This window comes from Archocentrus centrarchus, chromosome 10, assembly GCF_007364275.1.
Source record: "Archocentrus centrarchus isolate MPI-CPG fArcCen1 chromosome 10, fArcCen1, whole genome shotgun sequence".
Lineage (NCBI taxonomy): Eukaryota > Metazoa > Chordata > Actinopteri > Cichliformes > Cichlidae > Archocentrus > Archocentrus centrarchus.
This window is the reverse complement of record NC_044355.1, coordinates 764,316-791,939: the sequence shown is the minus strand read 5'-3', so window position 1 is coordinate 791,939 and position 27,624 is coordinate 764,316. Positions and strand designations below refer to the sequence as shown.

General features: G+C 44.8%; 1 protein-coding gene across 3 annotated transcripts in view; it reads right to left on the bottom strand.

The window, feature by feature from the left end:
- The window catches only part of LOC115786703 (transcription factor COE3), a 157,294-nt gene that overhangs the window by 110,762 nt on the left and 18,908 nt on the right, over nucleotides 1-27,624 (bottom strand). For all 3 annotated transcript variants that reach the window (XM_030739058.1, XM_030739059.1, XM_030739060.1), the window contains exons 2-6: nucleotides 27,280-27,436; nucleotides 23,675-23,738; nucleotides 21,261-21,316; nucleotides 16,036-16,109; nucleotides 4,922-4,990 (exon numbers count right to left, since the gene is read on the bottom strand). In XM_030739058.1, the coding sequence (XP_030594918.1) occupies nucleotides 4,922-4,990; nucleotides 16,036-16,109; nucleotides 21,261-21,316; nucleotides 23,675-23,738; nucleotides 27,280-27,436 (420 nt within the window). The remainder of the gene's footprint in view (nucleotides 1-4,921; nucleotides 4,991-16,035; nucleotides 16,110-21,260; nucleotides 21,317-23,674; nucleotides 23,739-27,279; nucleotides 27,437-27,624) is intronic.

Sequence of the window (27,624 nt, the reverse complement as noted above, 5' to 3'; positions counted from 1 at the left end):
GAGTGTGTGTGTGTGTGTGTGTGTGTGTGTGTGTGTGTGTGTGTGTGTGTGTGTGTGTGTGGTGTGTGGTCACTGTAATAAATCCCTGCTTTTCTTAACAGGCACTGAAATGCAGAGAAACAACAAGAGCTCCAGTAAATCACCAGCAGAGGACTGACAGAGTGTGTGTGTGTGTGTGTGTGTGTGTGTGTGTGTGTGTGTGTGTGTATTCCCTGGGTTAGTGGACTAGTATCAGTGTCCTGTCCTAATTAAAGCGGTCAGGCTGCAGAGAAACAACCAGGAATCAGAAAATGATTTTCCAGAGTTTGTCAGGACGCCACAGAGCGCACATTCATAAGGTTGTGAACGCACAACCAAAAACCTGCTCGAGGAGGAAGAGCAGAGCAGGAGGCGTCATGTTGGACCCAAAATGCTAACGCTATAGCAGCCTCAGGAAAAGGACAAAGGAAGGCAGAAAGGATGCAAAGAGTTAGGGGAAAAGACGAATCAGAATCAGAGATGCTGAATCAGACGGGGCTGGTTTTTACTTCACAAATACTCCTAGATTTGTGTAGCTCTGCAGCAGTTCAAATAATGGGAGTTAATGACACACAGAGACGGTATTTTACCACATGAAATAACTCACGGGTCAGTGTGTCAGGCAGCAAGCTAACATTAGCTAACATTAGCTAACATTAGCCAACAGAAATAATGCCCACGGTTGGATTTGAATGAAAAATGTTCACTGTAGCTTCATTGGATAAACTTCTCTTAGCTAACGTGTGCTAACATTAGCTCCGGTGCTAGTGTAGACAGGTTTAGCAGGTAGCTAGATCAGGTTAGCTTGTTTCATGGCTAAAAGAAAGCCGTGTGCAACGCATCAATGTGCGTTCTTGTCCTCATGTGACGTTTGTGTTGTGCTGGAGTACTGGACATGATAAGAGACACAGGACTGAGAGATTCATAAACCTATGGGAGAAGACGGCGGTTATCCATCCCTGCTCCCACAGAGCCGATCACAATCAGCCAAATCCTTCCAGGAGCAGGTCTTATCACTCAGCAGCCATCTTACCAAGGCTATGGGCTATTTTTTTTAGAAACAATAATTATTTTGGTCCAAAGATTTGCGCAGGAAGTGGAACAGATCCATCGATGTTTATTCTTTGGAAGCTGTGACGATGCCCTGGTGTCGCAGACACAGAGAATTCCTGGATCGTTAAGGGAAGTTAAACAGGAAGTTAAACTCGTAGCACGATCTGTTAGTGAATTCTGTCCCAGTTTGAGCTGCGTGGTGGCAGAAATCTCTGCTCCCCATCATTTTCCTTTATTCACTGCTCTGAGATGGCGGTACAGGGTTAGGGTGCAGACTGAGACACTGATGAAGCTCTGCAGGAGTGCAGGGCCTCCCTGGGTGGGCTTTTTTATTTTGGAGCAAAGTCACCAAACCTTTATTTTAAATTTAGATTTGATTTGCAACCTTTGACCTTGAAGTTAAGGTTGTCTCTACATCCAAAATAAGTGCCCAGAGGTGTCACCAAGACGGCTGCTGAGGGGCAAAACGTGCTTCTTGAAGGACTCTGAGTGCAGCTTCATCTCAGATTAGTTTCAACCTTTACTGATTCAGGCAGCATTCACTGACACCGCTCTACTTTCTTACATGTTAGCGTGGGGAAAACTTGCTCTATGAAGTGAGCTATGAAGTATTTGCATGTCCAAAAACTGCATACCAGTCTGAGACCCGGCGCTGTAACCTGAGGCGCACCTCTATGGAAACACGTTGCACCGATGCAGCCCACAAATACCGTGTTCAGCACCGTTGATTCCTCCCATGCATTTCTGGCTGCTTTTTTCCCACAATGTCTGAATTTATCAGTGAGAGAATAATCATTAAATCAGTATAAGGAATAATAATCATAGTATCAATACAAGGACTCACAAATGAGCTGAAACGATCAGAGTGAGGGAATGAACAAAGAGCGCAGCCCAGGAGGGGAAAAAGCTCCCAGACTATTTTGTTTCTATCGACGCACCGCGTATAAAATACGGGGACGCGACCACAAGATGGTTATCACCACGCACAAACGTGAACGCGGCACATGCGCACGTGGGATCTGCAAAGATGCTTCAGTATCACCCTGAGGTGTGGGTGGAGACCTCAGAGTTCTTCAGTCCTTTAGAGTCATGTGTGCCAAAACACACAGAGAGGTGACAAAACCTCAAAACACACACACACAGGTACACACGCAGCCTGAGGTGAGAGGACACAGCAGTGTGTGTGTGTGTGTGTGTGTCACTGTCGGCTTACTGGAGTATTTTCTCATAAATGTGTGTCAGAGCTCACACAGTATGGAAGTGTGAATCACCTGTGTGTGTGTGTGTGTGTGTGTGTGTGTGTGTGTGTGTGTGTGTGTGTGTGTGTGTGTGTGTGTGTGTGTGTGGCTGAGGTCCAAGGCCACTCTAACGAGCCAACATGGACTTGGTCCTGGCCTCCCTTTCTCCCTCCGTCCTCCCCCCGACCTCCTCTGAGGTCACTGGCTCCCACCATTGCAACCTGACCAATCACAGCCAGGCGTTGTGACGGACAGCCGTCCACTCCAAGGACACAGAGGGCGAGGGATTAGACGCGAGGGCGAGTGCGGCGTTAATAAAGGATTGTGATGCTGACGGTTGCGAGCGTCTGATTGGATGTGGAGGTTTGGGTTTTTTTAATGCGGCATTGGATGAAAAATAAATGAAGGAATCACGGCTGCTGTTTTAAAATCAGAAAAACACATTTAATACTTTTCTTAGGGCATGAATTTATTGGCATGCACTGAATCAGCTCTGTGGGGCAGTAGTTCCCAGCAGGATGCTCTCATGGCAGAGAAGGAACGTTCCCGGTGCTCTTTAGGACTGAGGAGCTGCAGACGCCGCGATCCGAAGCCGGCAGTTCGTGCCCGTACTGCAGCATCTAAATGTTATTGTGCCATTGCTGGTGTTGATTAAAAGATTCACACGGCGACGTCTCGTGCCGGAAGCGAGAGGTGAGAAAGAAGTGAGACGCCAAAAAAACAGAAAAGGCAGGAAAAAACAAAAGAATGAGCGTGATGCCAACAGCAGCTGCACAGCTGGATGATATCAGAGGTTCAGACATGCATACATTTTATCATGTTCACATGCGATCCTAACCTCACTCCCCTGCAGGCATCAGTTCATTAACATAAAAGTTTTACGTTATTCTTTTTAAAGCTTCTTCTGCCAGCTCAGCATCTGTGTCCTTGAACGCACCGCGACATGGGGGGTTTCACAAAGAGGCACCAGACAACTCAAAAAGGTCAAAAGGTCATTTGCAGGGACGAGGAGCAGCATTTATTTTCTTTACTCATCAAAACGTTTGTGCCACCGTGCAGAGAAGACGAGCTGCAGAAAATTAATTTAACACGATAAAAGTCAAAAACTCGATGTGATGCAAATAAACTGGCTCGACTCGGAGATTAAAGGTGTTGTTGGGAGATGATAAAGTGACTTTTGTCCTCCCTGCTTTCTCTGTTTGGGATAAATATCAAATAATTAAGACCTGGTGGAGCTCACGGGGTGGAGGCTAATGCAGAGGTCTGAATCCCCCCCTGTGGCCTTCTCCCCACTGTCCTATCGCAACAAAGGCTAAAAAGCACCAAACATAAAATCACTGGCCTGTACTCGGGTTTGTAAAGGATAGAGTGTGTGTAGCAGTGTGTAAACAGGCGCATGCAAATGTCTGTAGATGAGTTTATGATGTATACACAATAATCTTTTTTCTTTGTTGGCCTTCCTCGCTGGACCGGACCAATCATCTCGTAGCTTCATGGCAGAAGTTTGCCTTTTTTAATGTACGTGGATACAGACTCACGCCTGCAACTGCAAACAGAGAAAGACTCATTCCACATTTATTTTCGGTTTCCTGTGGGGCACAAACCCATCTCCGGGATCAAGGTCGCATCTCTGAACCTTTAGGTCTTTATGAAAACTTTTTCCCACTGCAGGACAAGCCGCGCCTTAGAGCTGCAAAGCTATGACATCACAATAATATGATTGGTCGGCTGCAATGATTGCCGTGACACAGCTTCATCCACGGCTCACCTTTCTCACCTTTATCAAACAGTTCAGTAGTTTCACCTTTCACAGCTCGCTGAGCTCAGCTCAGAGTTTCAGCAGTAACGACTGCCCTCTGGTGGCACGTCTGTGCACTGCACAATAATATATGCACTAAATTCAGCATCTTTCTGTAACCCTGTGAGGACTCACCCGTCAGCGTCGATCTAACCCAAAATAAACGATGTGCGTTGTTTAGAAAGTTTTTAGAAAGTTTCTCTCCTTGGAAAAAAGCTCTTAAAACAGAAAAATTCCACCTCGCAGGGAAAACAGAGAGAGCAGCATCAGTTTCAGTGTGACAGGATTTCGATCTCGTGCACTTAAACACATCATCTCACCTCATTCAAACATCACCACATCATTCAGACAGGAAAGGACAAAGCCGAGCCTATCTGTCCTGTCAGCGAGGAGTTCAGATGCAGATGCAAACAACAACAACCACTCAGATCTGGGGTTAGGCTGATGTTCAGAGATTCGGTCAAACCGACGGGAGCCTGAGGGACAGAAATCAGTGGGGAAAAACTCCAAGGATCTGAATCGTGATGGATGAGAAACAACATGTTCACCGTGAGAAGCAAATAAGCCAAAAGGGTGTTAAAGTAACCCCGACCTGCAGTCTGCACTGTGGTGCGTTCACTGGCAGAAACCAGAGAGCATCAAACAACTGATTCAGTCCATTTATCCTGAACCAGTGCTGCTACAGCCACCTGTACTCTGCAGGTACAGGTAAACTAAAAACTCCAACCTCCTCACTGTGTCGTCACTCCTGATGTTCAATGAGCGCCACAAACTGAGCCAGAAACCCGAGCAGGAAAACAAAAATCAGACCTACCTGTCGATGATGACGGGGTCAGAGGGCGTCTCGTTGCGATTTCCGCAGCTCTTCTTGTCACAACACCGGCTGTGGAAGGAAATGACACACTGAGTCAGCACACTTAGAACAAGCAGCAGACTGAACCCTTTTTACCAGTAGGGGCAAAAATGCATCTCTGTAAAGTGAAAAACATCGAGTCACAGACATCCTCGGCTCGCTGAGCTCAGCAACAGTGAGCGTCCTCGAGTACGTACGAGTTCTCCCAAAACCTCAGACCGAGCGGCCGCTTCGCTCACTCGATCTCAGAGAGCAACTGGACCGACTTTAAAATAACACTGAGGAGCCCTGTTCTTACAGCGGAGCTCACGCCGTGGGGCACCGATGTTAGCATGTATTCTAGATTACCATATTATTGTACTGCAATATTCAAATGGTTTCAATCCGCATGTTTTTATTTTCTAATAACTTAAAATCAGCGTGATTTTGGACTAATTTTGACTACTGCAGCAACAAGTGGCCATTTGGCCTCTAAGGAAAGGCAAGTCTAAAAAAACGATGTGAGCCATAAAGGAAAAATCATATTAAACATCTTCAGATGTTAAAATTTAAAGGTTTCCTTAAAATGGACCAAAGCTGATTTCAAAACTGTACTTTCAATAAAATCTGTGGAAAATTCTGGATGTTGTTCCAAAATATGAATTTTTATAAAGCTTTCAAAATAAATCCATGCAGCCATCCCGAAAAACTTTTATTTTGAAAAGCAGCTTGGTGTCAGATACACACACACACACACACACACACACACACACACACACACACACACACACACAGAGCTGAGTCCAGCTGGGTGGGGTCCAAGCCAAGGTCACTAACAGTTGGACGATACCCAGCGATGGAAGCACCCCCACCCTCCCCGGTGCCATCGCCCTGACAACCAGCCAGCCAAACAGAGGACGGCTGGCCAAACAGCCGTCCAGGTAGCCAGAGGGCGAAGCGGCCGGCGTTACGTCCAAGCGGCCGCAGACTCCAAAATGAAACGAGCCAGGAGCCGGTCCAGAGTCTGTGCAGGCATCCGGAGGGAGCGCCGGATTTCTGCTTCAGCTCTGCAGGGGGACGGGTGGAGCCAAATGAGGCTTTTGGTGTGGTGGGTCAGCGTGGCATGTAGAACAGCAGCAGGCTGAGCCCAGCGCATTAATATCCATCAGGCAGACGAGACGCCGCTGCAGACGTTTACATGCAGAATCTGCTGGAAACCGTCTGAAAGACACAGTGTCCAAATGTCCTGACGGCTGCAGGCCATCAGTGAACGCATCGTAAGGTGTAGCATCAGTTCAGGAAGTACAGTTACTCAGATAGTGTAAATACCCCTGACTGCAGCAGTTGGTCGGGCCTGAATATCGACTTTATGACCAGATCAAAAACACGCTCCGGCAATCCAGCTAGGAACCATTGTTAGATCGATATGGAATAAAATAAGAATATATATGAATAAAAAGACCTACCAGGGTTAAAACCACACCTGAGCATTAGAATATTTCATTTTTGGACACCTGTGGTTCTCAGAAACGCTGCTGATTATTAATGAGAGTTAAAGTTAATGAAAGATCCCCAAACACCTACAAAACGAGGGTTTAAAGTTGATGCACATGGAGCTGTTGTTTCCACTATGACTTTTTCCTGTATGATCAGCATGTTCCTATCACAGAGCATCCCATAATGCCATTTTTCAGAGACCTTCAAAGTCTGCATCAGAAAAACGGGAGGTGCTGTTAGGTAGGTAGAGACTGAGAGTGGGCGAATCAGAGGGAAGATGACCCACACGTGGATATCCAGGTGACCTGCAGCGGCGCCTGGGCAGCTTTTTTGCCTCGCCTGCTTCCTTTACCGTCACTCGAAGTTTACGTTACGGAAAGATGGAGTTTAGGTTGAAATCTGCTCATCCTGACACGGTGCAAGCTGTTTCAGGCAGCAGGATGCTGCTTTGAATATTTTGAACTTGGTGGATCATGCAAAACTCCCAGGAATGAAAACATGAAGCTGGAAATGAGCAGAAGAGGACCTTCAGTGACTCTCACGGATCCGCGTGAAGCTGTTTGAAAGAAAAGTCTTTAACGATGCTCTCGGTCCAGGAGGAAGCCAACAAGGGGCTCGTTTCAAACTGAAACAAACTGAGGGCTTTACTGCACTGTGATGTAAATTCATCATATTATCCTTTAAGCTTTCAGAGGAATTTACTGTTGTTTTCAGTTCATTGGTAGCTGCAGTTGTATTAATTACTACAAAAGGTCGATGCGGTGAGTCAGAGTTCAAACAAACCAGCAAAACAAGTTTTTAATAAACAATCCAGCAAATTTACAGAAATAATGAATAACATTTGTGACATTCACATAAGCTTTATTTTGTGAGGGTATTGATTGTGAATATTTTTATTCTTCATGAAAACATGCCGAGGATATTAAAGCGTTTTTACTGCCCTGAGCGGCGCCTGCAGGCGTTCCTCTCAGGCTGCATGTTCAACCTCTACCAATCAGAGCAAGGCCAGTTTATCTGTAGAGCACCTTTCAACAACAAGGCAACACAAAGTGTTTTACATGCAACAACAACTACACGATATGAATAAATATGTTCATATTTAATTCATTAAAAGGCCAGACAGTCAGAAGGGTCTCAGCACACGGCTGAAAGCCAGACTGAAATCTGTTTGTGGACAATGAAAACTGAGAAACAAATAAATCCAGAAATCTTTAAATTTCATCAAAGATGGTTAAATATGCTCTCAATAAAGGGACATCACACCGACAGACTCTCCCCTTAATGCCCTCTCATGTTTGAGGACGCGCCCGATTAAACACTCATTGGTCACCTGATCATAAACCAGAGCCTGATCCTGAGATCCTTCAAGGATTTGGGAAAATGTATCCAGGATCTAAAGCTGTTGGATCAGTGTGATCAAGCTTATAGCTAGGGCTGGATCTCACGCAGGTAAAAAGGAGACCAGTCAGATGCTCTAAGCTGTTCTGAGCAGCCACCTGTCCCACAGCCTGATATCAGAAACATCCCGGGTACCGATGCAGGTTTCTGCTGCTCTGGTTCACAGGCATTAAAGTTCAGACTGGGATAGGTCATCGAACTGATGCTCAGAGTCGACGCTCGACAGAAACCAGATTTGGTCTCAGACTGTAGCACTGGGTGGGGGGTCGGCCCTGAAACAATCACGTGGACGTGTCCCGTATTGATGAGGGCCTGAAATTGCTAATATTCATACTATGAATTAAATAAACTCCTGGATGGTTCACAGTGTGGAGGGAGCTAAAAGCCACCATCTAATCCCTCAGTTCATGTTTGCAGAGCCATAAATTACATCGACGCTTCAGATTCAGTACATAAAGATTAAAACGCTGCACTTTCATACGTTCTCTTACATTTAGATTCAGAGTATTTCACTCGCAGTTTCTCGGCCTCAGAGGACATTTTTCAGCCGCCAACGAGACAGAAATGTTCAGATATTTGTCAAAATTAATTTATAAGGCCGAGCTCGAGCTTTCTGAAATGCAAATAATAAAAAACCTGACATGAGCGATCCATCCATCATTAAAAGAACGACACGATCTCGACACAAGATCTAATTTCCTTCCTTCTGACACGCTCTCTTATCGCTGTGAGGGTCATTAACATATCTTCCGGTAATTCTTAAAAATTAATCATATTGCATATGACCCGTGACGTCCTGCATTCGCCCCATGCTGTCCTGAATCAAATTGCCATTTGACAAACAAGCGCCAAATCGAGGCTGCGAATGCCAAATGAGACGCTTTATGAATGATTTATCGCGCCGTTTGATCTCTAAGTACAGAAAAATCATAAACTGAGCGCCGTGTTTGTGTCTCTGTATGGACGTGTGACTGTTGCCATAGAATGCGCCACAATAATTTATTCCCCCAGCTACTTGGAGCCATTAGTGAAAGTTCCAGGAGACCAATTAGCATTGGAAACCCACTGGTGCTGCTGTGGTGACAACCTCCTCCAAACTGCCAAAGAAGTGTTATAAACAAACTGGACCCCAGGAGCACTGCCGGGGCCCCTCCAGGGACCCGGGGCCCCTTTCCAAAGACGAAAACAAACCTTGGCTGAGCGTCCACAATATCGCCTTAATGACGTTTCCCCCCGGGCCGCAAACAGGCTAACACCACGGCCGGCTAATGACTGAGAGGAACAACACACACAGGCCTGAGAGGGGATGAGAGTGTGCGTGTGTGTGTGTGTGTGTGTGTGTGTGTGTGTGTGTGTGTGTGTGTGAGAGAGAGAGTGCCGCTAAAATAAAACAAACAGTGTGTGTGGTGTTGCTGCTGTCACTCATTTGGCGGCGAGAGCTCATCCCTGATGCAGACACACACACAAACACACACACACACACACACACACACACACACACACACACACACACACACACACAGGCCCAAAAACAGTTGCACCACAGGAGCCGGTTTGGCCGGCAAGCCTCGGCCGGGCCACACAAGCATCATTACCGCTGGCCGCTCCTCCTCACCACTTCAGACGCCTCCACAAGTGGAATCTACTTAAGCCACAAAGAGAAGGTTTGTCCGGGCATGCTGCTCTCACACTCACACACACACACAGGAAAGGAAAAAAAAACAGTCATTCCCACCACGTCACTTGGATCATAGCATCCAGATAACACAGAGTAGGATGGGCCGGGGATGCAGGGCTCGCTTTCAAAGGGCAAGTGTTGTAATTACCCAAAGGCCTGAAAAACCACGGTGGCCGCCAGGCCCGCCGATTCGCTCCAGCCTGGCCGGGACGCCGTCTTCCTCTCTGAGCGTGGCAGCAGGTTTTCCGCAGGATCGCCCGAAGCCTGGCAGCCAGCGAGGGAACGAGGTGGCAGTGAGGCGAGCCGAGCCGAGGCGAGCGGCCCAGAGCTGGCGAGCCTCTGGGAGCCCGCTGGCGATGCCACGGTGCCAACCTGCCTGCCGCTGCTGTGCCTGCTCGCCGCTTTGTGATTGCAGAGATCAGTTTAAGATGCGCTGCAGTAATACGACAGCGAGGTCAGAGTTCAAACACAGTGAAGGAACCTGACGGTGTGACAGAGCAGCTTCCAGAAACAGAGATACCAAGAAACTTCATTGCAGCTCCGTAACTGAAGAAAAACCCAGAACAACAGAGTCCAGAAAATAACCCAGTAATCCCAACACACGTTTCCACAACTACACGCTTTAACTCAAGGACCTCTGCAAACCCAAAACCTCTCTGAGTATTTCTGTTTGAGCTTGAAGGACCCCGTTTAAAAGGACCATCTCAGCGTATTTGGCACTGATGTCGTTTTCCAGGTTTCCAGCTCGTACATGCTGAGCTCTTCTTTTTACTTTGGTTTCATGGTGTTTACAGTTCAGCTACTCGTGCCGACTTTTACCTTCACGCTCGAAAAGCAGAGCTGTGACACCCCGAGTGCATTGGGTAGCAGCAGGACTCCTAACTGCCCCGCTGATGCTCATCCAGTGAGTGAAGCATTATTTCATTTTAAAGAAAGTTTAATATCACTCCTGCCTGGCTCTGCCAATAGAGACTACTATTACCTGTAACCTGTAATCAAAAGATTAAATTATGAGAACTTTTGACTGTTATGTTCGTCCATTTAAACACAAATGTGTGATTTTTCCTTTCTTTCTCTGGTTTATCACGAGCGGGACATCGTGAAGTCTCAATCCTGTTAGCACTGCTCGCTAATCACATCTCACTTTTTAAAAGGAAGTTTAGTTTTCTGAAAATTGGTCCCAAATATGAGTTAATGCACTCTGAGTATTTCTGACACCCATTAAAGATCGTTCTTATTTGTTTACTCAGATTTCTGCAAAAGGAAAATCTGCCGGGGCGGAAACACCACACAGACTGATCCAGGTCAGGTTTCTGATGGTTTCAGGTTTTAAAGGTTTAGTCCAAAGGTTAATCACTTTGTGCCATTTTCCTCCAAATTCATCCAAAACTTTTTGAGTAATCCTTAAACAGACCAACTGAACACATCACATGACCTCCTCGGAGGACGTGCAACGCGTCTTCAGCAGGCCAACAAGCCAGCAAAGGACAAAGGTCAGTGTGCATCATCACAAAAACTGTCTGCTTAAAGAATATTGGCTATGACTAGAAACTGTATTGGATCAATATCAAACATTCAGTATTGAACCTGAGGTCAAGCCCTGACCCCGCGCTGAGGACGGAGTAAAGTTAACGGTAAGATATTTTTTTGCCCCGATTCACAAAAAGCAGCTGCTGGTTTGTGAAACTGAAGACTTTGGTATCAATCTGATACCAAGCAAACACGGGGAAGTATCGCCAATAACGAGACTTTTAACCTATGAAGGCAGCTCGTGATCGTGCGCCATGATTTATGAGCTGAATCACCAGCACATCTGAACCCATTTTAATGAGCACTGAATCGCTGTGACTCCTACTGTCCGCAGTAATTAGTAAACACAATCAAACAGCTTTCAGCTGTTCGTGTATTTGGAGTTTTTGGAGGCCTTTAAAGGCTCAGCCTCTGCAGTATCAATAAAACAGCAAACACAGATGGTTATTATACTCGGACATTTTTCATGTTTGAGGTTCCAGTAAAAGAATTTATCTTGATTCAGAGGGCTGAAAATAAGATGACGCCTGAATGCAGTCTGCCATCATGGCCAATAACACTTTAACTGATGCTGACATGAGTCATAACTGACACATCACTTTCACCACTATAAGAGTTACCCATCAGCTATCTGACAGTGGCCTCTGACCTCTGGGGGTCTGGGTCTTCTTCTGGTGTTGCTGAACCTCTGCACCATCCTCCTCTCACTCACTCAGCCGATACGGCCGCTGAACCACATGACCGCAGGACAGCTGATCACCACAGAGCAGGGAGGAGGGGGCGGAGCAAAGCGTGCCTCCTTTTTGATGAACTGAAACAAACTATCGATTTGATCACGCCAGTATCGATGCGATACCAACACCATCATCGGTATCAATAGCATCGATATTTGGATCAATCCACCCAGTCGCAGCAGGAGCAGGTACCCCCGAATTCTGCTAGAATAGGGTGAGGGGTGAGGGATGAAGGATGAGGGATGGGGGTGGGGGATGGGGGGTGAGGGGACTAATGAGTTTGCATGTTGAGCTTGTTTTTGTATCCTGAACAACATGATTTTTAATTTTTCTCCTAAACTTCTCTCGCTGTAATCGACTCAACAGCAAAAAGACTTTTTTTAGCTTCTCACTTTAAAAACGTGTCACTGATCGAGTTTCTCCCTGAAACCAGAGATAACCTGGAAGTTCATGTTGGTGGTTTTTGTGTGAGTGCATGAAAAATGTTTTTTCTACATCTCCTGCTGACTGTTAAATATAAATCTGTCAGCAGTGAGCTCTAATAGCAGCTTCATCAACACGAGAACCACAATGAGAGGGATATCAACAAAAAGTCAGGACGATGAGGCCCAGAATTAATTACCAAGTGCATTTTTTTTCCTTTTTTGGGGACTCACATACACCAAAGATCTCCCACCAAATCAGGTCACCTGGACTTGTACAAGATACAAGATAACCGACCTTTAAGGTCTGAAACGAGAACTCGCAGTGAGTTTCATGCAGGAAAAATGTTTTAAATCAAATGTTTAATGTCTTTACAGCTTTAACAGCTGAAGAAAACCCCTAAAAATAACAGAGGAGGCCAACCTGCTGCAGCAGGTGCTACACCCAAAGGTGCAGCATCCAGGTAGACAAACCAATGGGGACGCCCATAAAGACGACCTCACCTGGGGCCTTGCAGGTAGAGAGACATGTTGGAAACAGTGAGGCCGTCTCACTCATTAGTGAATGGAAACAGCCTCCATCGGGGGGGAAGCTGGTTAATAATCGCACTCAATCACATAATGACTGAAGCTCGGAGACGCCGACAGCCATCGTTATGGAAATGAAGCTCGTATCGACAGAAACTCACAGGACGGGGGGGGGGGGGGGGCTCTCAGACCTTTGCCCAATCAAACCGCCGAAGGACCAAAGTGGAAACCAGTAAAGCCAACAAAGGAGCTTCCTGCGTAATCGAGTCCAATAAACACTCAAACCAGTTTATTTTTAACAAATTTATTCACATCTGAATAATTTGGTTCACGTCTGCACCCGCTTCCTGGTATTTACACAGTTTAAATGGAAACCAGTTCACTTAGATTATCACCAGTTTACCCAGTGCTTGGACCACATGACCCAGTTTGCTACACATAGAAGCCTTTTAGAAGCAAATCATGTCCGCACATGGAACCAGAACAGCATCAAGGACTTAAACTGATCAGTAATCAATAAACAGCAACGATCAAAAATGCTTTTTTCTGAACACAGAGAAACAAACGGCTGCAGCTCAGACTCACACTTCAGATTCAGTTATATTTATATATGTGTGTGTCCTAGTTACACCATGCTACACAAACACACACACACACTACTGTTCTTCACTCCTCCGTCTGAACCAGTAAAACCATTAACTCACAGACGACAGCAGAGACACGCAGGGCAGGAAACGTGTTGATTGGTGTGACGAACAACAACCCAGCAGCTGCTCTTTGTTTCTGACACACACACACACACACACACACACACACACACACACACACACACACACACACACACACAGTGTTCAGGCCGACAAATGTACAAACACAATTCATAAAGTCTCAGAGGAGCTTCGAGGTTACAAAATCCCTCAAATCTGGAAAAAAGTCAAATATAATCAAAGCTGTGATTCCAATAAATGGAAAAAACTGGAATAAAAGACAAAAGGAACCAAATTCATACTCAAGATTTAAAATCCTGCCCAAAATTAAAATATGAGGAGAACTTAAACAACATATAAAAGTGAAACTGAAGTCTGACAGAATCTATAAAATCCTTTAAAACCTTTTAAATGCAGTCACTGTGAGAAAAGTCCAAGAAAACTAAATTAGACATGAAAAAAATCATCATGTCTATTTCACCCACGCAAACACATTTTCATCATAAAACTCCATTTTATACAGACTTTGAAAATCCTTGAATTTTAATGTGTTTTTAAGGTTAGAAAAGTGCTTGAATTTTGGAGATCGAGCTTCAAGTTGTTTCTGTCCGTTTGATTATTAGATGGAGAAATGTGTCAGAAAGCCTCGCTGGCGCCCCCGCCAGTCTGTGACCCCGCCCCTAAAGACAGAGTGAGGCAGCGCTCTCAGGAGGTCCCAGCTGAGGATTTTCCAGGAGGCAGACGTCTAATTACTGTCTGTCCAAGCTAGCAAAGCTGCGGGTTAAAGTATTCAGATGCAGTGTGTTGAAAGATAGCGATGCTACTCAGTTATGGGATCTGCCGAGAACAGGAACAGAAACTTTTGTTACTTCCTGCAACTCAAACTTTACCCTGATGCACAACTAGCCAACCTACAGCGAACTGAGTGACGGCCACACATCAGGAAAGCTGCCACTGCCCAAACCTGCAGCTTTTCTCACGTATTAGCCCGGTTCCTCTGGGAACACCTGTGGATCTGACTAATACCTGGAAGAATCACCACCTGTCCTGAAGCTGCTCTCAGCTCTAGCAGACAAACGTGTACACGTGTTGGCATGTGACGAATAAAAGACTAAGTCTGCACGTTTGTATAAGGGATAATAATAATAATATAATTATTAATGATAGATTAATTCCACCTGAGAAGACTATCAGGCAGGTGCTTGTGCATTAACAGCAGGATGTCATCAGGGTCAAAGTGAGCTGCTCCTCATGCCGTCTTACTGTTATTAGAGATCAAAGATGTTAAAGATGATCATTTATGGCTTCTACAGTCACACAGAAATGCAGCTGATCGGCACTTACTGAGGAAACTGCTTCATCTCAGAGCCTGATGGAAGCAGCTAACGGACAAACTGAAGGAACTGAGGCGCTCCTTAATTGGCCCGTACATTTATTGATTTGCTCATATTAATTTTAAGTGAAATATGCATTTTGAGTTGATGCTGTTTACATGGATATAACGCAAGCATATATTTGCACCATCTTGATGTTTTGATTTGTATACTTTGAGTCTTAGACACAAACTTTATTACACATAAAGAATTTATTTAAAATGAAGTTATTTGTGGTTTAAGGCTTAATGCCATTTTGAGTATGCATTTGTATAAATATGTAGTTTACCACAGAGATAATGCACTGGAAAATCATGGAGAAGAACCTTAAAAGTACTTGAAAGGTCCTGGACAAGGAGTCTGAAGCCTGTTTATAATAAAAATTATAATTAGATCATTTTCTAATAAACTCAGTGAACCAGCGGATGACAGTATGTGCTCTCAGAAGGAGCATAAATGCCAAACTCTGGGCTTTTAAAAGGCTCAGAAAGATTATAGACTTATGTATCCAAGTGTTATCACTTCATTTAATCTGAGGCATGACAACAAAAATCACTGCACCGCTACATAAAAATACGACTATAATAACAACTCCCAGCTCTTTTGTTTGCTGTCGTGGACTCTAGGAGAGTAGCTCTGCATGATTCACAGTTCAAAATAATCCTGAAACAAGCCTGCAGAGGGGCTGCATGATGAGCTGACATCAGCGCGTTATAAAAGCAAAAAACTGCTCAGTGGGATCATATTTGCATACATTTGCCTCGTTATAAGAAACTCTGAGCACCTCATGCTGTAACATTATATATGTGACACAGAATAATGACAACAGGCAGCAGAGCGGTTCAGTTTTATGTGACAGCAGTTTAAATGTTTTTGGCCACACCTACAAAATGCTGTTAATCAGTTACTTAAAATTTAAACACCTTCGTCTCTGAGAGACAAAAAGTCTTCTTCACATATAAACTTCTTCATTATCCAATCAAACACACACTTCCTCTCCAAGCATAATTAACACTCCACACACACACACACACACACACACACACACACACACACACACACACTCTGCAGGGAGATAATTGCACTGCTCTGTTATTAACCTGCTCCAGCCTGAACAAAAGTACAAATTAAAAAGTCACAGGTTTGACTCAAACAGCCGCCTGCTCTCCTGCCAAAGCGCCCCTGAGCCAGGCGCTGAATCTGTGAACACTTGTTTTCTCTTGTCTTACCTGCACATGATCTCATGGGTGAGGAGGACGCGACACATCTCCGGGTTCTTGTCCTGACCTTCATACAGGATGGGCTGATGGGACAGAAGCAAACAGCTGATTACAGAGAGTACCCACAGATACATGCAGTCTAAACTACCTCACACAAACACACGAACAAAGCAAACTGGCTCACTGTGAATGACACATTTTAATCTCAATAATAATAGCAGCTCAGAGTAGAGCCACTACTCCTCCACATCGAAAGGAGCCAGCTGAGGCGGTTCAATGTCTAACCTGGACGTTGGATGGATGGATGGATGGATGGATGGTGGATGGATGGATGGGTGGGTGGATGGATGGGTTGATGGATGGATGGATGGATGGATGGATGGATGGTGGATGGATGGATGGATGGATGGTGGATGGGTTGATGGATGAATGGATGGATGGATGGATGGATGGATGGATGGATGGATGGTGGATGGGTTGATGGATGGATGGATGGATGGATGGATGGATGGATGGTGGATGGATGGATGGATGGATGGATGGATGGATGGTGGATGGGTTGATGGATGGATGGATGGATGGATGGATGGATGGTGGATGGGTTGATGGATGGATGGATGGATGGATGGATGGATGGATGGATGGATGGATGGATGGATGGATGGATGGATGGATGGATGGATGGTGATGGATGGTTGATGGATGGATGGATGGATGGTGCATGGGTGTCAGTCATAGTTTGTTGTTTTAAACTCTGCAGTTTGTTTTTCATTTAAAATAAATATATTTCTGACAATCAGAGACTGCAGAGGTAAAAGCGGTGATGTCATATACATCCTTAAAAATGAAAACCTTTTTGTAAGTTGGTGCCAGATTTAAATGTGGACATAATTTTGAACAAAACTCGATTGTTTCTCATAAATCGTGTCGCTTTTGTTACTTAAATCTTTCTGATGTAAGAGTACAAAAACACATATACCAGTGCACAGTCAGCATCGTCAGTATATCAGGGATGATATTAGTGCATCGTGTTGCTTACTGACTGATTAATTAATCTGATCAGCTGATGTTTAGACGTGTGCAGGTGTCCCTTTTATTTTGTCATCCCCCCACCTATGCACATTCTGCACCAGTAGTAAAGTCAAACATGGCCTCCAACCATTCACACCTCCCACCACCTCCCCCTTTTGGTGGTCTTGGCCTCCTCTGGCCTTCCCAGAATTCCCTGCCAGATGGCGGGCGGCGCCCCAGGATGAAGGCCCCCTCCTCTTCCTCCACTCTGCCTCCTCCTCACCCCCACAGAGCTGTCGTGTCAGAGTCTGGATGACGGATGACCGCTGCGAGCAGGGCTAGGCGTGTGTTTGCACTCGTATATCAGTCTTTGTGGGGACCCGAGTGTTTACGGGGACGTTTTGGAAGGAGAGCACACGAGAGCAGGTTTGAGGGTTCAGGTTTGAGCCCGGGTTAGGTTTGCTGTGATGGGGAGGGTTAAAGCGCTGGGACTATATTATGTCAGTGAGGGCCCTCACAAAGACACAAACAGAAAAGTGTGTGTGTGTGTGTGTGGTTTCTGTAATGCCCTGGTGGTTGTAAATGAACTGCACTAAAAGCACACGTGTGTGTGTCCTCACCCCTCCTCCTCCCTCTTTTCCTGTGATGACCTACTGCTACCTCATCCACCTTTATAGTCAAAACAGACCTCCACCCTGCACACACACACACACACACACACACACACACACACACACACACACACACACACACACACACACACAGATGCACGTGCACACACACCCTGGGGGGCAATACTTTTAGGATAACGACCACTTGTGCATTATTGATCCCGATCCTGGCTCTGTTCCTCTGGATTAAAATGCTCCAGTTTGACCAGGAGGGATGTGGACTGCATCAGGGACACACAGAATTGGTGGTCGATATTTATACATCATCATTCCTGATGCATGAGTCCTGCGAGTGTGTGATTGCATGTCCACTTTCATGCTTGTTTGCAGGTTAATGTCCACATTTTCTGTGAGCAATGTGCACCTATTACCTGCAGAGGACACGCCTCCTTTTCAGACGTTCACGTTCGGGTTTTTAAAGTGAAAATGAGGTCATTTTGGAAAAGTGTAAGAGGCACAGTTTTTAGAGAGAGAATATCTGGGAAAGCTGAAACATGTCAGGAGGACAGTTTTGAAGAATACTTTATAATATTCATTAATTTGAGATTATTGTGATTTGGTGCTGTGTGAATATTTTGTAAAATCCGTTTAGAACAAAGAAACGTCCAGCGGAGGCAGCAGTGAGTCAGTCCCCACAGACTGAAATAAACATGTTTACAGCTGATACAGAAACGGCTTCGGTCTCTGTGGATAATTTCCCCCTTTATAACAGCTGTACGGGGGGGGGGGCTTTCATAACTCACCTGTTTAAATTCTATTAAGGATTAAAGGGGTGTGGCCTCTTTGACTGACAGGTGGATGGTGACACAGGCATCATGTAAAAAACAAACATGGCCAAACTGTGATAAAATCAATGGCTGATGAGACGACAGCCATTTTTATATGAAGCCTTTGATTAAAAAAGTCTCGTAAAAATGTTCACTGGATGGTACAAAAATTCTCTTTAACCTTTAATAACACTTTAAAAAGCTCCAGGGTTACATGTTAGAGGGGGCATTTAGAAAAATCTGGATATTTTGAATATGTCCTTGATTACATTTAAACAGCACCAGTTTTTAAATTTCACTCATTAATAATGTGAAATGAGATGGGTTTGGTATCAAGTTCCAGAGGAGGAAGTGAAGAGACTTTCTGCAAAGTGGAAATTTCTAGGAGAGCAGCACGTGTTGAAAAGCTGTAACTGTTTGCAGAGAATAAAATGTTTCATTTTAAAAGGTGAAAACAGTTTAAAGGAAAAAGTGTGAATGACTTGGAGGACATTAAGACTTGTTTCAGAAGTTTAAAGGGTTAAAACAGGAAATTACTGAGATCTTCCAGCATTGTAGGACTTCAAGCTAAGAAAAACAGTTCTTAAACATGAGTTATTTGAGGGTGGAAATTTGCTGTGTGCTCAGAAACATTTCCCAAAAAGCTCCAACCCCTCCTGCAGGGGTCTCCCTGTGTGAGCGCCCTTGGCCTCGCTGCATGGTGCAACTCGCTGTGCAGAAGTTGCTGCATCAGCCGCGTCGCTGCACAGGCCAATCTGCATTAATGCTCCTCCTCGCTCTGACAGTCCCGTGGACGCGGGGCTCCTAACAGCTGCTCGACAGGGATTTATCGATCCACGGGGACTCCAGCCGACCTGCCTGTCAGGTCTGACTCTCGACCAATGGGGTGTCATGTACTGGGAGGTAAAGGAGTGTGTGTGTGTGTCATGGAGGAGGAGGTGTCAGGATTATTGTCTCCAGTGTGCCGCCGCTGCGCCACATTAGAGCCTATTGATCGGTTTGGCTGACGCTTTGTCGGGGAGCCGCTCGGTACATCGATCGGTGACATGCCGACAGGGCCGCAGCAGCTGGGGGGAATATGACAGGGGGATAAATAAGCAGAAGCTCGGGGAGACGCTGGAAGACGGTTTTTAATATTTACAGTGACAAACATCTGAAGTGCTCAACGAGAGGACCGGGGGGGTGTGGAGGAACAAGGAGGGAGGTCAGCTGGCGGCGCTGACAGGAATGTGGAAACATTTGGAGGTTGTTGTTGGCAGTGAGGCTGTTCACAGGTTCAAATCCCACACGGGGGTTTCTGAGTGAGTGAAAACCGGAAAGGTGGGAGGACCTGGAGTCAGCTGAAGCCTGAGCTACATCTACTGGAAAGGAAAACACATCAGTGCTGCTTGACTTTAGGAAAGTAAGGAGGAGGAGGAGGACAGGAATGTTTAGCTTTAACTTTAAGGAAATGCTTTAAGGCTACAGGAGGTCTGAAGCCTCCAATCAGGACGAGTTTCTCTGAAGCACTTTCAGAGACGTGACTGAACAATGGGCCTGGACACCAGCAGAGACATCATCAGACAGAGTCAAGCAAAGAGACAAACCTAAGAGCCAATCATGCTGCTGCGCTGATGCAGTTTGTTTGGTTTCCAGCATGTTTCAGATAAGTCTGGATGGCCATTAACTTTAACGCAGAGAAATATCGGAACAAACGCGCTTCAGATCCAAAGAAGGAAATCGGGAGACATCGGTTTGAAAAATCCCGATTAAGTGGAGGGAATTTTCAGTGGGATCGCTGACCTAAGTTTAGCAGAAGAAACCCAACATGACATCTAACCTCATCCAGTATTCTCAGCTGATAATCAGGATATAGTTTTTGTGTTGAACTTTGACCTTGACTGGTAACGTTTTTACCGCCTCCAACGAGGTTTGTGGCATTTATTCAGTTTGTCTATTTATTAGCAGGATAAATTTGGAAGAAAATGGCACAAAGACACTCACTGCTCTTTTTTATAATGGGGGGGGGCATTTTTCAAAGTCATGCTGACACCATCAGCCACCATCAGTACAAAGACCTACAAATATTAACGTTTTTCACTGCGGGTGGCGGACACGTCTTAGTAACAGCCAGAGGTCGGCTCAGGTTGGTTAAGCTTGTTCTTCTTCATGCTGTTGTCAGATTTTCAGGAAAATATGTAACGACCCCTGAAAAGTGTGTTTTTGAGCAGCTCTAATGAGGACTGTGTGTCCTGCTTGCTGTTAAAGAGTTAACAGAACTCTAAAACAGAAGGCCAACGACTGCCTTCTGTTTCTAAGATCATCAGCTGAACAGTTTCACACTTTAACCCTTCACAGGGCAAATTAATATCATTTCCACACATATTATATACGACGCCCGTCCGGCTCCTCAGGGAGGTTAAGAAGCATGTGGTCATAATGTTGCATAAAGTTACAATGAATCTGCTATAATCTTCTAAAATACACATCCTTTCATCATATATGATTTTCTGCTACACTTTCAGTGGAAGCTTCACCGACCCTGATTCTCTGTATGAAAATGAAACACTGTGATAAACGTCACAAAAACATTCTGTCCTCCAAAAACACTCCGAGGCTGAAACTTCAATGAGTGCCCTATAAAGGGTCTTAGTTAAGTCGGACTCATCCAGGTTGAGTGATGCTTCTGGATCCAGGGACTCGGTCCATGCAGTTAAGGATTTCAGCCCTGCTGGAGGCTGCATGTTTAACAAACCTGAGTCTGCCTCTAAAATCTCTGAGTGACTGAACTCAGGTGTGTTCTCACCTGTTTGGTCATGGAGTCTATCAGCCGCACATACAGATCCTGCTCTGTCCTGATGCCTGAAAAACACACAGAAAGATGCATGAGCTGAACGAACACACACACACACACACACACACACACACACACACACACACAGAGTTCAGGTATAAATCACTGTCATCAACACACCCGCGTTAGCCTCTAATGCTAATCCATCCCCCCAACAAAAGCTCTGATTCCTAATAATGTGCTGTGAATGAATTTTGCTCTGATTTACATCCCGGTTGTGTGTTTGTGTTTTTTGTAGCGCTTGTCGTCTCGTCCGGGCTTCGCTCACACCCCTCAGCAAAAACAAACAGCGGCACTGCTCCAGAGCTGTTTATTATTTATGGGCCAGGCCGCCTTCTCTGGCCCCCCTGCCGCCTTTTTCCTCGAGGAGAACAAGGAATCCTCATTCTCCGACAAATTAAATATCAATCAGAGCTGCTTGTCTTTTATTAGCCATGCATCCGGGCGTAAATGTGACACAAACACGACATGGGGTGGAGGCAGCAAATTGCAGGGAACACCTGTTAGCGGCGGAGCAGCTCTAATTGTGTTGTGCGTTTGAGGGTTTTTTCCTTCCTCTTCTTGTTCTGCGGGCCGTTTCCTCGCAGCTTCCTTTGTTTTCTAATTGACATGATTCACTCCTCGCTCTGCGGCTGAGCGCTCAACAGTCTGCAGCCTAAATGGCGGCTATCCGTCCCGCTTGCAGATGAGGTCAATTACCTCCGTAAGATGCTAATCCGACAACGCCGACTCATATTAGAGTGATTTATCCCCCTTTGGAAGAAAACGCTCTTTTATGTCCCACTTTATCTGGCGTTTCTGCGGGGGTCTGAGAGCATTACGGCCGCCCTCCTCCTGCAGCTCTGGACTCGTGCCAGCACAAAGCCGAGCTGTGTGTTTTGAATCAGCAAAAGATCCCACCACTTCCCCCCGACCACCACCACCACCACCACCACCCGATGGACAAAACAGAGCTCAGATATTCCAGATGTCTGTCTCTCCGCGTGCTGATAATGAAAAAGTTTTTCCAGCCTCACAGTCTTAAAAGTGCACAGCTGAGTTAAAGTCGAACTCCGGTGAGGTGACCTTTAATATAAATTCCATCTCCACTAATTCTAAACTCTAAATCATCCAGGAAAAGTTCAACCGCAAACCAACACAGACAGTTTCACCTGTGGGAAAGAGCGATCATTAACTCGGCTTCATCAATCAATACTGCAAATCTAAAATGCAGCCTGAACAAAGACTCAGCTGACCTGCAGCAGCAGCATTTAAAAACGGCTCACTTTAGCTTTAATTTCATGCTGTCAGTCATCCTTTAAGAGCACAGCACATGCAAATGTGTCTCCAGTGTAGGGAACATATTATCGATGGATTCTTACAGTTAGACCTAAACAACCTGCAGCACGCTGGCAGAGCACATGGCTTCATATCTGCCTTCATTACTCATTACAACAATGAGAGCTCATAGAAATATTGGCAATATTTCCATTTCATTTTGACCTCGGATCCATTGGAGGATCAATGATTTTGTTTTGATTTTTTACATTTTGTGAAAGGCAGCTGCTTCCTTCAGCAACACAATCCTTTCTTACAATAAATCTACTGTTTTTCACCAGCGTCGTGTTTTCCATAAGTATGCGACGGCCTTCTGCTCATCATAGCGCCACAAAGGACAATTTATCTGAAGAGAGGCTTTTTTGTTCTGTGTTTTTTCCTCTGCTTACTGAACCTGTGCCCCTGGTACTTTTTACTTCCTATCTTTGTCTTCTCTCCCACCTCTGTAACCATCTTCTCAACTTGTGAAGTCTGATAGCTAGTTGATATACCACCATTAGCTGAGTTAGCAGGAAGTTAGCTAGTTCATATACCATGTTTAGCCGAGTTAGCAGCTAGCAGGAAGTTAGCTAGTTGATATATCATGTTCTGACAGAAGCATTTATAAAAAAATAAATTAAAAAAAACTGTACAGCTCTCACCTTCCAAACAAGTTTTACATCTTTAAGTGCTAACTTTGCACTTAAAGACATAAAACTTGAAGTGCAAAGTTAAAAGTTAAAAGTCATGCTACCTGGTGGCTAGCTACAGAGCCATATTTAGGCTAATATAAACACATTAACACAAGGAAGATGGAGGATGAGGGTTAAACTGTTAAACGCTCCGATGAGCAGAGACAAAAACCATCACATGGCAGGAAGAAGACACTGAAAATTGGCCAAACTTCAGCCGAGAGACTTGGTCATTTTTTTCCATTTCAATCCTCAGAAATGACTCACTAGCAGGATGATGTTTGTCAGCAGCTTACAGAAAACATTTACAGGCCTGTCCCACCTCTGATAACATAAATCAGAGACACGTGTTCACACAGTCAGTCTGTTTCGTCTCACCGTTGCTGTACAGGAGCTGTAGCCTGTAGTGGATCCCATTGTTGGTCTTCTCTCCGTTGTACTCCTGTCACAAAAACACAAAATACACATTAAACAGCGAGTTCCTGACTGAGCTGTGAAACCTGACAGGAGTATTTTAGAGCAGATCTCTGATAAAGGAGGTTTCTGTCACTACATTGCAAACCCAGTGGTCCAGTAGATCCATCCTGAACCCCCGCTGGCTCTCAGCACCCACAGTTTTCCTCCAAAGTTATCATATTGGCCTCCTGTTCGGGTTAACCCTTTTAAAAAGAAGTTAAAATGGGAATAAAGGACTAGGAAGTGTTGTGATGTGTAAAGCTGGTATCGATCTACGTCCACTGATTAAAGCAGGCGAAATCACTATGAACGATGTATAAAAGATGGACGCAGCCACCACAGCGTCAGCCACTGTTTCCAGTATATGCCACTGAGAAACAATAGCTACTGTGACCTTTGACCTCTGATCACTCAACCCTGTAGGTGTTTGTGTTCATGTGAAGCGTCATCCAACGCAAAGCTCAAATGCAGTCAGATTCTGGCAGAAGAGTTTTTATTGGCTACCCGTTTCATCAGGATACTTCCCAGAATGCATTTCACACATAGTGTTTGCATCCATGGTGTTCTTGTGTCATTGATTTGATAAGAAAAATTTGCACTGTTAACTTCAAAATTTTATTTGGAGACATGAAGACAGAGCGTCTCGCCCGACCGGGTCAGGTGGTGTCAGGTATGATCTCTGCAGCTCACCTGTGTGAAGGTAAAGTTTAGGGTTTTATTTCTGAATGCATCTTAATGACTACAAATTCTGTTTGTGGGCCACACAGTAATCTATGCCTCAGACTCAGCTGAACTATCGAACTGTGCATCTGAGCGTCGTGTTAAGACGGAGTTAAAAACATCCTTTATTCTCCATCTCTGCCTCTTTTTCCTTTCCTTTCTATCTTGACCTTTCCTCCCCTCTTTTTCTTCTTCTCTCTCTTTCAACCTTTATTCCCCTTTTTATCCCGCCTCCCCTCCTCTCTCTCTCTCTCTCTCCTTTCAGCCTGTGTTGGTCGGCCTCTCGGTGCCAACTGTGCCCGGGAGTGTTGGCTCAGTCCCAGTGTGTTTGTGCTGGGGGGGGGATCAGGGCGAGAGACTCGAGGTCAAAGCAGAGGTGAGGTGAGCGAGTGGGTGAGAGGAGGGTTTGGTGCCAGCTGGCAGCCGATCAAAGAACAAACACCCACAAACCTGTCGGGATGCGATTATGATTATCATCAGTGTTATTAGCAGTGGAAATGTTTCTCATCTACTTTCTCTACTTTGATTATTGTCAGCGGATCTCACGTCAGAGCAAAACTTGTGTACTTTTGGCCATTTGCACTTTGTGTTAACACCCCACAAACTGACTTACAACACGGGTCCTGTCTCAGATCAGGTAACCCGGATATCTTTGTGCTATCTGGCTTCGTTAAACCCAACAGTCACACATCCAGCTGTGAGCGCTGTCACAGTGAAGGGGCAGCATGACACCAGAAAACCAATCAGCTCACCAGGTGTAATCAAAAGGTTCAAAACATGAGGCCAACACTCAAGAGCCCTAAAGCTGCAGTTCCTCTGACGTCCAGCAGAGGCTCCAGCAGAGTCGGTCCCGTAGACTCCCGTGTTAAAACTTAATAAACATTTTATAGCCTGCAACATTGCAGCAGCCAGAGCTAAAATCGAGGCTTTGAAATAAAACATAAAAACAAGATCTGGTTAAATGTGTCGCCCCTTCAGTGTCATCTGCATGTGAACATCTGGACCTCTTTCTGCTCCGCTCCTACCCGGGAGTCCCATTCTGACCTCCTGCTGTCGTTTTTATTGTTCATGATTAACGTGGCTTCATTTTGCAGTCTTGTCAGCTTTGCTTCCACACTTCGTTCTCTCCATTTATTTCTGTAAGAGTTTTGTCCAATTAGCCAACCCCAGTAAACACTTCCTGTGCTGCCAGATTGTCTTGTCACCATCTCCAAACTGTGTTGTGCTTCTTCTGCCGAACATGATTGGCCACTCGTGTATGACCACAGCCTGGCATGAAAGTCTGAATATTTGGATTTTACTCTGCCTGCTGTGTTTGGGTCCCCTTTATTTTAGTCCAGGGCGAGGTTATTATCATTAACGAAAACGAATGAAATAACGAAAACTGAAATTGAAAAAAAAAATTTCATTAACTGAAATAAATAAAAACAATAATTAAAAGGAAAAAAAATGATAACTAACTGAAACTGAATTGTGGGTTTACAAAACTAACTGAAATTATAGATAAAATCTGCTTCGTTTTTATGTTTGTCAGTTTATTTAAAGACTTGTGGACTGATATGAAATCAGTTTTAACTAGGAGTTCGGCCACTGCTGGTGCCGCCATCCAGCACCTCACTGTGTGTCTGCTCACCGCGCTGGTGCACAAAATAACGTCAGAGAAAAAGTCCCGGCATTTTTTGTTTGTGCCGGCACTGCAGATAAAACCCCAGCACATGACCACAAGGTGATGAACACACATAATGCAGCTCACACAAGAATAAATGCTGGTTGGTTTCATACCTAGGCTGTGCAAGATCCAGCACAGAAGTCTAATTAGTGAGTATCTAACCAGGCTAGCTCTCTGAGCAGCTCTGACATAACCAGCATCGAGGCCATGCAGCAAGGTGATAACCATAATCGATAATAACGGACACAATAAATATTTTTATTCATATTTTTCAATTATTTTTCAAATAAAAATGAGTAAAAGTTTTCTAAAAACTAATTAAAACTAACTGAAATAGAGAAAAAAAAAGTTAAAACAAAATAAAACTAAACTATAAATCCAAAACTATTATAACCCTGGTCCAGGGGAACGGTCCATATTATCCAAGCACAAAGCACGGCAGGCCAGTTCTGCTGTAACATCCTGGGGCTTCAGGACTCGTCCACTTCCACATAATGAAAATCACATTAAAGGGTCACACTTTTGACTAATTACAGGAGATTAAGCAGCATCACACAGGTTTAAGTGTTCACTGCAGGACTATCCAAAATTATAAGCCACAGTAAAGGCTACATAAACGTATACGGTATTTTGGTCATCCTTTCATGCACACATAAACAGCGTTTTGGATCAGTGAAAGCGGACATGTGAAGGAAAAAATTGCCAATTTAAAAAAAAAAAAAAAAGATGCCCGCAGACGTGTGGAAGCAGCCAAAGAGACTCAGAGGTGCATGTGAAGACAACCCTGAAGGGGTGAGCACCCAAATTTAAATCAGGAATGCCTTTTGATACCTACGAGCCAATTTCAGGCTAATCTGAAACAAACTGGAGGAATTAAAAATATAAACTGGGCTAAAATCGAGAAACAAAAGTGAAGACCTGACTTCACCTCGCTAACCCCAAATCCTGCATTATCACAGGTCCCTGATGAAATGCAAACATTTGATATAGATTAGATCTTTTCCTGCTAATTTAGAGCATTAAACCCAAAAACTCTGACTGCTCCATTTCCTCTCAAAGACATCAATCTTTAAAAACTCCTCACAAAGTGCTGAGGTCTAAAATCTGATGAAAAACGAAATAAAATTGGTGCCCACACCTTATCTTTCTCCACAAAGTCCACGTAGGAAGTCCTCTCGATCTCGACCGGCTGACCCTGACGGTCGTACAGCGCCAGCACGAAGTGGAAGAAGTTGGACTTCCTCAAGTTGGACGGTGGCTGCTTCTCAAAGTGAGCTCGGGCTAAACCAACCCCGCTGAAACAGAGAGAAAGGAAACGTTAGCTATGAACTCCACAGGATCCGACATCTGGAACCGACACACAGAGTACTGACTGATACCGATTTAGACTGATTTATAGCCCTGTGCTGATTTCCGGTGGAAACATGTGGGCAACGTGTTGTTTGCATTTTTAAAGTTTAGATTTAATATCATAAAAGATGTT